The following is a 12,969-nucleotide window of genomic DNA, read 5'->3' on the forward strand; positions in this document are numbered from 1 at the left end:
AAAGCAGTCTGGGAGCATCTCAGCACAGGAACCTCAGGCACAAAGGAAGTGATCCAATTGCAGGCACTGATTTTTTTGATGGTATGAGGTCCTCCTGTCTCTCTGCTCACTTCTCTCTTTTATATCTCAAAGAGATTGGCTTAGGACACTATCTAATCTTGTATATCTCATCAACATAATTACCACTAATCCATCTCATTTCATCATAGTGATAGGATTTATAACAAATAGGGGGAATCATATAAAATGGTGGAGAATCACACAATACTGGGACTCATGGCCTAGCTCAGTTGACAGATATTTTGGGGGGACACAAATTAATCCATGAGAGTGACCTATCATCAAAAATATTTCAAATGAGCTGTTAGCTGACAACTCAATGGGGACTCTCACTTTTGTTGAAAGCAAAACTTGGAAGCCACTGGATTTGTTAGTCACTCATCATTAACTTTGTGAGACTTTACAGTGACATTCCAACTGTTCCTGTTTGGTTCCTGGAAATTTTACACCCTGACTAAATGGAGTATAGAAGAGTCAGGATGGTGAAAGTGCGCCTTTGTAAAGTGGGAAAAGGTCAATTGTGGAAGAGCAGGTAGGGAAAGGTGAATGAATACCACTTAGGCGCGTAAGAGCAACTTTCCGAATACCACCTCAGGCAGGGATAGGAGTAGTGCAACTTTCCCAAAGAACAAACATGGAAGTTGAGGATCTGGACATTGACTGCTGTAAAGCTGCCTGTGCCTGAATATCTATCCCTTGGAATGTCCTCCTGAACTGGGCTGCATTGTTGCTGCCTCCTACCCACAACGTACTAAGCCAGCACTATCTTCTTGCCAAAATCATTCATTCTCTACACTGTGCACCAAATACATGCCAGGCACATCTACTTACCGACGATGTCAAATTAGCTCATATTTAAATTTTTAAGAAAAGTTGATTAAGAGATGAAAATTAAGTGAAACTGAATAAGTGGTGCACAGGAATGACTAAACTGTGGTAAAAAGTTGATGAAGCTATACTAATCATAGCACATGTCACACTACCTCCTTAATTACCTGTTTCCCCAAATGGTCTATGCGGGCCATAAGTTAATTTTATCTCCCCAGCTGAATGCCAGGGTATACACCCTCAATGAATATTTCCCAAATAAATGAACAGAATCAGAGTTTAATGCAAGGATCTCTGGACTAATTACTATTTTAACAAAATTCCAGCATATTGAAAAACATAAAAATAGAAATCAACACCTTGAAAAAACATATACTGTATTACTGTATTAACCTGCAAAACCCAGAAGCTGTGTAAGGAAGAAACCTGTCAAAGAAGGAAATTTCAAATATTTTCCACTAAATCGAGCAATAGAAAAGTGGTAAGACTGTACCCTGTCAAAGATGGAAAACTTGCAAGATCTGGAAAAACAAGGCAGTCCAGTCAAGTTCTGGCTTTTGCAACTTTCACTGTGTTTGGACATTTTTTATGTTATTTGATAATAGGATTTTCATTTAATTTTTCTGTGATTTTATTCTTTTTACTAAATTCTACTCACTAAATAAAAAAATTATATATATTTTTTAATAGTAACCCTGGTGGCATAGTGGTTAAGAGCTATGGCTGCTAACCAAAAGGTCAGCAGTTCGAAAGCTCCTTGGAAACCCTACGGCAGTTCTACTCTGTCCCACAGGGTCGCTATGAGTCAGAATCGACTCGATGACAATGGGTTTGGTTTGGTTTTTGGTTTATTCTATTCTCCATCCTACTTTCCTAATGATGAGGATAAAAAATAATCTAGAAATTGTAAAGCACAATTGGCATAATCCTGTAGATTACTAATTTAAATTTTCATGGTTAGAAAAATAAAAATCCCCTTTTTGTGCTCATTATGGTCCACTAGAGGGTGCTCATTGAATCATTTTAAAAGTCTGAACATTTCAGGAAATGTGCACCCAAGTATGTTTTTGAGCCATTTTATTTTTACTGTCCAGAGATTCTAATGGGGAGCCACGGGCCTCTTACTCTTTTTTGGCATTGTTTCCTCCTTGTCTCTTCTACAAAGGACATCTACGTCCATATATGTCACCCATGTCACCTTAGAGAGGAAGTACTGAGTGGCAATCTGTGTTTCTTGTAGAGACACAAAGGCTGAAAATACTGAACTTAAGGAGTCCTTTATGTTATGAAGGCTGTGCACACAATTCTAGACCCTCCATAGCAGCACAGAAGAGGAAATGGCATGGCCACTCATGCCATAGGGCTGACTTGCCATTAACCGTGAAACATCTGGCAAGTTTTCTAACCTCTGACTTTAAGTGGGGCGGAATGTTACTACTTCACAGGGATTTGCTGTAAACTTGGAACAAAACAGAAATCTAGATACTAATTCATTTATCTTTTCCCCAGCCACCCCAGTCCACCCACCTTCACAGATTCTGGTAATACTATCTGGTAAAATTTTTTTCCCCCAGTATGGGTGAGCTCTGTTAATGAGGAGAATGTCTCTGGGTATTTTCTGCTTTCCACGTTGTGCACGTAAACTTTCCAAAGTTCATAAAGTCTTCCATTAGTGTTTGTTAGTCCTCCCTTTATAGTCGAGGGCATCCATCTCTAAATCCCCAGTGTTTAGTCCATGCTTGGTACATAACAGCACTCCCAAAACACTGCCTGAATCATGAGTAAGTGGGTGACTTGACCAAGTCTTAAGGTCTTGGTTCCTCAAGTTCCTCCCTTGTCAGGGAAGACAAATAAATCAATAATTGTGGCCATACAATCTTGAAAGTACTATAATGACAGTATCAACAAAATGTAGTGAAAATACATGGGGCAGAGCAACTGATTTTGCCAGGAGCACATGAGAAGGCTTGATGGAGAATGGCTAATTAACAGTAGTACAATAATAATAATGTTAACACGTAAGGGCTTACTGTGGAGTCCCTGGGTGGCAAAAACAGTTAAGCGCTTGGCTACTGAAAGGCTGGTCGTTTGAATCCACCTAGAAGTGTCTCAGAAGACAGGCCTGGTGATCTACTTCTGAAAAATCAAAGCCATTGAAAACTCTGTGGAGCACAATTCTACTCTGCAATACACGGGGCTGCCATAAAACAGAATTGACTCAGTGGCAACTGGTTTGGTTTTTGGTTTACTACAAGTCAAATAATACTCCAAGCACTTCATATGCAGGCGTGTGTACATGTGTGTATAACATGCATATATTAATTCATCTTCCCAGTAATTATATGAAATAAGTACTCTTATCCCCATTTTACAGATGAGAATAGAGAGGTACACATATATTAAGTAGCTTACCTAGGTTATAGGTTAGATGATAGATGCAGACGTTGGATTTGAACCCAGACTCTTACCATACAGCGGGAAAAGAGAGAAAGGTATTCCTGGATATTCCTGTGGCATATCTGCTCCCACAAGTATGAAGGAGCCTGGCTAAGTGACGGTAAGATGTGTATTCCATGGGCAATAACACACAGTGAGAGAACAAAGAAGGCTGGTGTGCAAGGAATGACACAGGACATATGGAGGCACTGAGGAGGACATGTCACTGAGAGGCAGCATGAGAGAGTAGGTAAGCTGAACTCTCAAGGCTCTTCCAAATGCAAGCTGCGTATCCTTAGGCAAGCTACTTAACCTCTATGTGCCTCAGCTTTCTTATCCATAAAATAAAAATAATAACTATCTCAGAACTAAGAGAATTGTAAAATAAAAATAATAACTATCTCAGAACTAAGAGAATTGTGTTATTACTTGTGCTTAAAACAGAGGCTGGCACATAGTATTACAAAAGTGGCTAACAAATACTAAAGGTGGGAGACTACAGAAAGGGGACGTTGCAATATGCTAAATAAAAGAAGATGAAGACCTGATTTAGCAGTGGTGATAGAAAGCAGACATCCAATTTAAGAGACTTCTCAGGAAGGAGCAACAGTAGTTAGTAACCATTTGGATTCTGACAGGGGCACAGAGGCACTGTGTTTCAGTGAAGGCGGGGATGAGAGAACAGGAAATGGGATTGATGGTGATGCCTTCAGTGGAGACGCTGTATCTACGCAGCACATGGAGCCCTGGTGGTGCAGTGGTTAAGAGCTTGACTGCTAACCAAAAGGTTAGCAGTTCGAATTCACCAGTTTCTCATTGGAAACCCTATGGGGCAGTTCTACCCTGTGCTATAGAGTCGCTATCAGCTGGAAGTGACTTGACGGCAACAGGTTTGGTTTTTTATCCAAATAGCACATAGGTTTGGAAGGGAAAAATATGCTTTGGGGACATAATGAGTTTTCCGAATACGGCAGCTAAGTGTAGAAATCACTTAGAAATGTGGAACTGTGGCTTGAGTGGGCCTGCACAGCTTAAGATGATACTATACTGATGGTAGTTTAAAGCCAGGCCATTAATGGGCTCACCTGAAAGGAGACATGCAGACAAGAAACAGCAAGATTTGAACCAGGGTAAACTCTACTTTAAAGGGCTGCTCAGAGAGTGACTCAGAGAGAAAGGTTATCATAAAACAATAAAATTAAAATAAATACTAACCCTTTCCCACTACTAAAAATGTCGAGTAAATTACTTTCTAAATAGAAAAAAAGGCACTCACCTTTCCCTGGAAGTAAACAGACCCTGCAAACACAATATTGTCTTGGAAATAAACAGTTAAAAAAAAGCCTCTTCTTACAAAAATATTTAATTCTGTTCTTATTTTCCCATGCCATCTTCCATGCTCTGACTACTTTCTAGGCTGAGAAAGCAAGCCTTCATTTTGCCTATGGCCAATTTAGCACGTTTATGCAAGAATCAAATTACCAAGAAAGCCCAACAAAAAGGCCGGTGATGCAGAAGGTGCAACTAATTAAATGGACTTGAGGTTCACTGCCCAATTTAATGTTTAGGGTCAAATAATAATTTATAAATCTGTCTGAGTGAACTAAATATCCATTACAGGATATGCGTATCTAGATTAGTACAAAGCCTGCAGACAACATACCTCTGGAAATCTTTTTTTTTAAGTCATCCAACTATGCCTAATTACATCCCAGGTATGAGAGGCAGGACAGAAAATGAATTAGCAGTGGGAGTTCTTGAGCCAGACAGCCTGGGCAAAAGCCCCAGCTCTGCCACCCACTAGCTGAGTGAACTTGGGCAGTTTCCTCAGATGAAAAATAGGAAACAAACCTCAGAGGTTTGTTCTGAGGCTCACAGAAATTAATACGGCCTGGCGCATAATGACCATGCAATAAGTATTTGGTTACTTAAATATCATGGTTCTTATTTATATCTGAGTCCCTCTGAATACTGAAAACCTCGTGAATTTATTACTTCACTATAAAGTCTAGAATAGAAGACACCCATTTCAAAACCCAGTTTTGAAATAAAAAGCACAACTATAAGCTGTATTTTCACACTGCAGTATTTACCCGCTGCCATCCAGTCAATTCGGACTCAAAGCAACCCTATAGGACAGAACAGAACTGCCTCATACGGTTTCCAAGGAGCGGATGGTGGATTCAAACTGCTGACCTTTCGGTTAGCAGCTGAATTTTTAACCACTGCGACATCAGGACCCCGTCTACTGCAGTATCTAAGAGTTCCCCCCCAAAAGCTTAATTTGTCCAAAACTTATCTCAGAACTACCTTACAACTTATTATCTTCATTAGGCAACACTTAATCACTGTTCAAAAAAAATGTTTAAAGGTGTCCTCTGTAAAGGAGAAATGTTTATTGGGCTGTGCCAAGAGAAGACAAATGACAATTGTCCAAGAAATTGCTATCTGGACTCGGTTATACGTACTGTCTGTAGTCATGTAACTTTTTTTTTCTCCTGTGCAAAATGTACTGGGCTTTTACTCATAACTTTATGAACAGTGCAGTTTTCCCCCAGCCTAGAACGCCTGGTTCCTTTTGCCAAGGCAACTCTTATTAGTTACTGAGACCTGGTATCTTCTCAGGTCTTTTCTGGCACTGTCACTTTGTTAGCTAAGAGAAGGTACCCCTTATACCATCCGGTGTCTTCTTCGATTACAATACTCACCGAATTAGCGGTTTACTTAGATGTAACCATACCCCGTACCCCTACACAGACACACACAGGAACGCCAGACTGCCAACAAACTGGACATGGGGACTGTCTTGCTTTTGGTATTCCACAGGGCATGGTTCTTATCAGACACTCAATGTAATAAACCCACACAGTGACACTAAGATCATGGCAAAACTCACCACACATACAAATTAAATTTCTTTCACCTACTACTTCTAGGCATTAAGTTTCTTTCTCTCTTTCCTCTGATACATTTACAAATTGGTGTATGGTTCAAAATACAATCAGCTATAAACAAAACAGGGAAGAAATATCATTACCAAATAAGTACGACTTTAGATAAGTACCTGAGTGGTGCAAACAGTTTGCTCACAGCTACTAACCGAAAGGTCTGGGGTTTGAGTCCACCCAGTGGAACTGTGGAAAAGTAGCTTGGTGATCTGCTTCCATTAAGTCTGCAGCCATTGAAAACCCTATAGAGCACAGTTCTGCTCTGAAGCACGTAGGGTTGCCATGAGTCAGAATCAACTCGGAGGCTTTTTTTTTTTTTTTTTTAAAGATAAGATAAAGCAGTATTGGCATTAAAGAGATATATTGTATTATATCCTGCATTTCGGAAACCAGTCAAGTATCACCAAAAGCTTTCATTCAGGTTTTTGTTTCAGTATACTGGATTTGCCAAATTGGTGGACCTTATTGTTGCAAGAAGGAGCAAAGCAACTGCATGAGGCAAGGACAGAGTAATTTCTGTTTACTATCACTAGAAAGTTTTCCTTCTCCCCTTTCCATCTTCCTGTGATTCAATTTATATCCTCTTATTTCTTTCTTTCTAAAGCCTCAGGAGCAAAGGGAAGCCAGGCTTAGATTCCCTTGCCTTTTATACTCACCACAGCCCTTTCCCCCACAAAAGGTATATTACACACTTTACTTCATCTGTCACAAAACACCAAGAGAATTATACTAACCTTGTCGTACTCCAAGCATCTCCAAGTTCTTTGGAATACTGTTTTTCAAAATGATCCAACACAACTTTGCAAATCTGTTTTGCAAGCTTCCCCTCTGAGTTTGCTTTCAGCTATGATGATAAGAAAAAGTTGCTGACACACATTGCTATTATTACGAATTTATTGAATTTCAACATAAGCACTCTTTTTTTTTTTAAGTCAAGGGCACTCGGTTCAATACTTATTAGTTCTTGCAAAGGGAGCAATACATCACAAAAAACAAAACTGTACTACCATACTCTGAAGACTTAGGAAAAATGAGTTTCTCCCAATAATCATTGCTCAAACGCGAAGAAAACTTAAAGCAGAATCTAGTAGTGTTAAGGAAGCTAAACAAAACTACTTTTTAAAAGCTTCTCTAGACGTTAACATTAGGAAGAACTGAGTGAAGGGCATACAGGTACTCTGTTCTGTCTTGACTACTCTTTTATAAATCTAAAATTATTCCAGAATAATGATTAAAAAAAAAAAAAAAAACCCCACTCTGGTTTCCTCCGAAAACCTTGCAAACCAGCTTTCCGTATTCAACCAAGACAAGTCTGAGGGCCCGTCATGTAACAAACACTGTTCTAAGCTACAAGGCTGCAGCACGGACGGAGACGTCCCGGCCCTCGCGGAGCTATAATTTGTGTGAAAGTGAAGGAAGTAGGTATTAGAAGTCTGAGTGCTGGACTGCGGGGACAGGTTATCAGGGGCAGAGGTGATTTGGCGCGTACCAGAGGGAGCACTAGTGAGCACGCGTCAGCACCCTCAGCCTTATTCTAGGGCTCAGGGCTGAAAGTCAACGAAACTCCGAGATCGCGAAGGGGCAGCCAAGGCTGAATCCCCCATCCCTCGCCCCTCCCTCGCCCCCTCGGCCGCGCAGATAAAGGTCTGGTTCAGTCAGAGGCCCCGGCCGGGACCCAGCCCTCACCCGGGTCAGCATCATCCCACCAGAAGCTGCCAGACAAGGGGTCTACAGCATCCCACACCTAAGAACCCTCCGGGAGGAAAACAGTACACTCGGACTTCCGGAACGCATTCCCAAACCTGCCCCTTTCCGGCTCAACTTCTCGCGTGATACTGCCTTGCCTGCGTTCCTGAAATCTCACCAAAGAGCCTAGATCCCGCGAGAGGCTTACGCGCGTTCCGTCCGCGGGTGGTTGGTGGAGGCGAGTGTATCCCGGGGCGCGAGGCAGCGAGAGAGGTCTCCGCCCAGTCCTGGAGGCGTGGCCGGGGCCGTGGGCGGAGTCTTGGGCAGCCTGGCCTTTGATGGTCGCTTGTCGCTCTCGACTGTTGTTAATAACTGTGTGGGTGGGGCTCAATAAAAGGATGAAGTCTTTGTCCTTGTTAGGCTTTGTTATATGATCATCAATTTTAAAATGTTCCTAGAAAAAGCCAAGCTAAGCTAGTTACTGAATTTTGTCTACCAACTCCCTTGACCCGGCCGTTAGTCTAGATATTAAGAACTGAGACGAAGAAAGGAGACGATGAAACATTAAGGCGCGCGTTGTCCTGGAGATCCCACATGGGAATATATATATACGTATATTGGTTTTTTTTTTGTCTATATCTATATATATTGTATTGCATATTTTTATATATCTTTGTTTTTATATGTATATATAAACCCAGTGTTTGAACTGCGGACCTTTTGGTTAGCAGCCGTGGCACTTAACCACTATGCCACCAGGGTTTCCATATACATATATATTAATAGGAGAGGTTAAGTGATTAATGTGCTTGAAATGTATATAAAACATTTAGTAATGGCAAACAGTAAACGCTTAAATGTAGGCTGCTGCTTGTGAATTATTTTCTCTGTCATGATCGTGATTATCATGATGACGCTGTGATACCAAAAGCCTGAAGACCAAAAGGAACCTTCCACAATAGTTCCCACCCACCTTTATAAGGAGCACTTTAACTGGTTCTCAGGAAGGTGGGGATTACACCCAGTGTAACAGGAAAGACACTATTTGCTCTTTCACTGTTACTGTTTAATGACTCTCTTATAGCAATCAAATTATATCAGGAGAAAATCCGTGCTTCATATGTTCTCTGATATTCAATAAGCATCATTTTAATGCTCAGTATAGCTGTGTGCAATAGGTACAGGTCTTCTACTCACCTAAAAAAATCAAGGTTATTACACTAATGCGATTTGAAGCTTAATACATTTATTTAAACAATTTCCCTGTGGTGGTGGTGAAGTGCCCTGGAATCAATTCCCACTCATGGTGAATCCATGTGACAGAGTAGAACTGTTCCATAGGGTTTCCTAGGCTCTAATCTTTATGACAGCCAGATCTTTCTTTGGCTCTGCTGGGTGGGTTCTAACTGCCAACTTTTGGGTTAGTAATCTATAAGAATTTTTGTCATGCTTGCAAAAAGGTCATATTCTATTATATTGTTTTGTGATTCTCTTAGCATATTTCTATTTTCTGATTTTAAATAAACTCATGTTTATTGTATAAAACCTAGGAAATAAAACATGAGACTGAAAATTAGGAATAATGCCACTAAATAAAAATAATCACTAACATTTTGGCATATTTCTCTAATCTTGCGCAACGTATTTTTTAGAGTTGATGAAACAGTATGTGTAAAGTTATATTCTTTTCCCTTTTTAATGAACATTTTCCATTTGTTACAGGAGCCCTGGTGGCACGTGGTTAAAGTGTTCAGCCGCTAACCCAAAGGTCAGCCGTTAGAACCTACCAGTTGCCTCAAGGGTTCTGGGGTCCCATTTATTAGAAAAATTCACCTTACATATTATCAGTTGCATGGTATTTGATAATATGGAGGTATATTTATTTAGCTATTCCCTTACTATTGATAAACATTTTTGTTTATGTATCTCACTGTCATAATTTCTGATTATGTCCTTAGTTTGCATAAACCCAAAACCCAGTGCTGTAGAAGCGATTCCGACTCATAGTGACCCTACAAGGACAGAGTAGAACTTCCCCATAGAGTTTCTGAGGAGCGCCTGGCAGATTCGAACTGCTGACCCTTTGGTTAGCAGCCGTAGCACTTAACCACTATGCCACAAATTTGTTAGCTATTATATAAGTTACTTATGTCCATTTATCTATAGATGTCTTAGTGCTATTTTTGCTTATAGAGATGTTAACTATGTTGTATTTTAATCACTTTCTCAATTTTTCTTACAATCATTTGTCTTTTAATGTGAAAATATTTTAAAGTTTTATGCAATCAGTTGTTTTTGTTTATAATTGATTTCATTCCTTTCAAGTTAGAAATTTCCATACAAGGGATCCACTTCTGCCCCCCACTCCTTTTTAAGTTTGATCTTTTATATTTAACTCCATAATCTTATCTATAATTAATATTTGTATATCATGAGAATGTCAGTAGATTTCCCCCATCCCACCCTGAATAGCTACTGAAGAATAAACAAAGCTTCACACTGAACTGGACTCTTAGCAGACTCATTTTAAATCACTGCAGAAGGGAGATAATTTGAGTGTCACACATACTAAAAAAAGTTTTTTCTTTTTATTATTTTTTATAGCATTAGAGAATGAAGAAGCTTAAGGATTTAGCTCTAGGCAGGAAAATAATTTTTACATACTTAGTCAATTTCATTGTGAAATCAATTGATCTGAGAGGTGTTTCAGACTAAATACATCTTATCGCCTGTACTACATGTTTTTGAGTTTTCTGTTTATGAAAAACGTGTCTCACAACCCTCCGTGTTCATAGAGAGGCTTATGTTGTAGCAGGGTAAAGGCTTTGTAGTAAAACAATCTGACATCAAAAGATAGTTCTTTAAAGCAGACGGCAGAAAAACACAATAGAGAAACCTATTACCGGTGTCAGAGAATGCTCCCTCATTACGGGCAGTCTTAGACTTTCACCTCAGGTGAGTAGTTAACTGAGCCTCTTGTTTTATTAGTTTACTGCTCCACAGTGGCTTGTACAAACTCCAGAAGACATTCCTTTGGCATTGGGAAGTAAATATAATTTCTATTTCTATTTAATCTAATCTTTTAAAATTTCTTCCTTTAGGAGTATATTTAAAATATACATCCAAAAAAAACCCAAACCCATTGCTGTCGAGTCGATTCTGACTCATAGCGACCCTATAGGACAGAGTAGAACTGCCCCATAGGGTTTCCAAGGAGCGCCTGGTGGATTCGAACTCCTGACCTTTTGGTTAGCAGCCATAGCTCTTAACCACTGTGCCACCAGGGTTTCCAAAATATGTCAGTATAATAGAATATATGTATGTATATATATGGCAAAAACTCTGAGAACTGAAACTCATTAAGAGTGCCTTGTTTTCCACACCTCCCAAGTTTTTCACCTTTGACAGTGTGCAGTCTTAGCAGTTTTCCATCGCTATTAGTGGAAAATATTTTCCTTCCCTGACAGGTTTTTGCCTTACACAGGTTCCAGGCTTTACAGGTTTTACTGTATGTGTGTGTGTTTGAAGACCATTGATTCACTTACCTAGCTCATACGTTCTCTTTCCTCACACAGTGCACAAAAGGAATTTACAGCACAGGCCCTAAACAAGAAAATGATTTTCTTTTTGTTTTCCTTTTAATTATAAGCAGATCCCCTTTATTAAATTCATTTCTGATTTCCTATATTTTCCACAAAGCTGAATGATTATTGATATTTTGATAAGCTATGTTGTTGTTAGCTGCCATCACGAGGACCCCAACCATGGTGATCCTATGCACAATGGAATTGGATTGTTGTGATTCATAGGATTTTCACTGGCTGACTTCTGGATTAGATCTCCAGGCCTTTCTTTCTAGTTTCTTTTACTCTGGAAGCTCCTGGAGCCTGCTCAGCATCACAGCAACAGGTGAGCCTCCACTGACAGATGAGTGGTGGCTGTGCTTGAGGTGCACTGGCCAGGAATCAAACCCGGGTCTCCCACCTGGAAGGTGAGAGTTCCACTACTAAACAACCAGTGCCCTCTTGATAACCTATACCAAACTTTAATGTAGGTTTTGAAATATCTAAATTTGTTCTTTGGATCAGCTGGAGTATATTTCTCAACAATCTAGTTAGTATTAACAGAATCTTGGTTGCAAAGCAAACTCCACTTAAAGAGAAAAATTTAGGTGTTAAAGCCAAAGATGATAAAGTTTAGGAACTATGGCTTTATTTGCATAAGCAGTTCCATTTTTGAAAAGCTGTTGCCCTTGGAAGCATTAGATTTTTTTTTAATGGGGAATGGGAGAAATTGAATAATGCAAATAGCATAGCATATAAAACTGAGTATCAAGTATATATATATACACACACACATATATACATACATACACACACATATCGTCACAGTAAGAGAACACTTCAAAGGACCAGCTACAAATATAATTGCAAATTCTATAGTTGTACTTCTCCAGGCTGTTCACACAAGGTTTTACATATTAAGTGAATTTTATCATTTGGCATTTAACAGAACATTTAATTTTAAACCTACGCAAAACATGGCAAACAATTTGTAAAAAATTGCAAACTTGCTTCCCCCCACTATAAAAGTAAAACTAAATTCCAAAAATAGTTTGAAAAATTAAGAAAAAGCAGCAACTCCAAAAAAATTACTGTTAGCATGTTACAGTACTTCCTTCTAGTGTTGTTCCTCTGCACAATTTTATACTTGAAATGAATTACATACAAAATGTGAGTGTGCGCATGCGTGTGTGTATACGTCTTACACTTAAGGGCATATAAAATTACTTTTAAATAATTAAAAATACTTTAACTTAAAAGACAGACATTGGATGATCCAGAATAAGGCGATATGATGCTATTTTGACTGCCTTCAAAATGACAACATTCTTTCCCACATATATATAAAAACTTGCCCAGAGGAAAAAAGTCTGTCATATAAGATAACAGAAAATGGTCTATTTTAATCTACTAACTTAAAATGTCTTTCAATAATCATATTCCAAAAT

General features: G+C 39.3%; 1 protein-coding gene across 2 annotated transcripts in view; it reads right to left on the bottom strand.

The window, feature by feature from the left end:
- Window positions 1-8,068, bottom strand: part of NSUN3 (NOP2/Sun RNA methyltransferase 3) — a 76,968-nt gene extending 68,900 nt beyond the window's left edge. For both annotated transcript variants that reach the window (XM_064273083.1, XM_064273082.1), the window contains exons 1-2: window positions 7,959-8,068; window positions 7,007-7,116 (exon numbers count right to left, since the gene is read on the bottom strand). In XM_064273083.1, the coding sequence (XP_064129153.1) occupies window positions 7,007-7,116; window positions 7,959-7,973 (125 nt within the window). In that variant the 5' untranslated portion in view covers window positions 7,974-8,068. The remainder of the gene's footprint in view (window positions 1-7,006; window positions 7,117-7,958) is intronic.
- Window positions 8,069-12,969: the final 4,901 nt, after the last annotated feature.

This window comes from Loxodonta africana, chromosome 20 (genome assembly GCF_030014295.1).
Source record: "Loxodonta africana isolate mLoxAfr1 chromosome 20, mLoxAfr1.hap2, whole genome shotgun sequence".
Classification (NCBI taxonomy): Eukaryota; Metazoa; Chordata; class Mammalia; order Proboscidea; family Elephantidae; genus Loxodonta; species Loxodonta africana.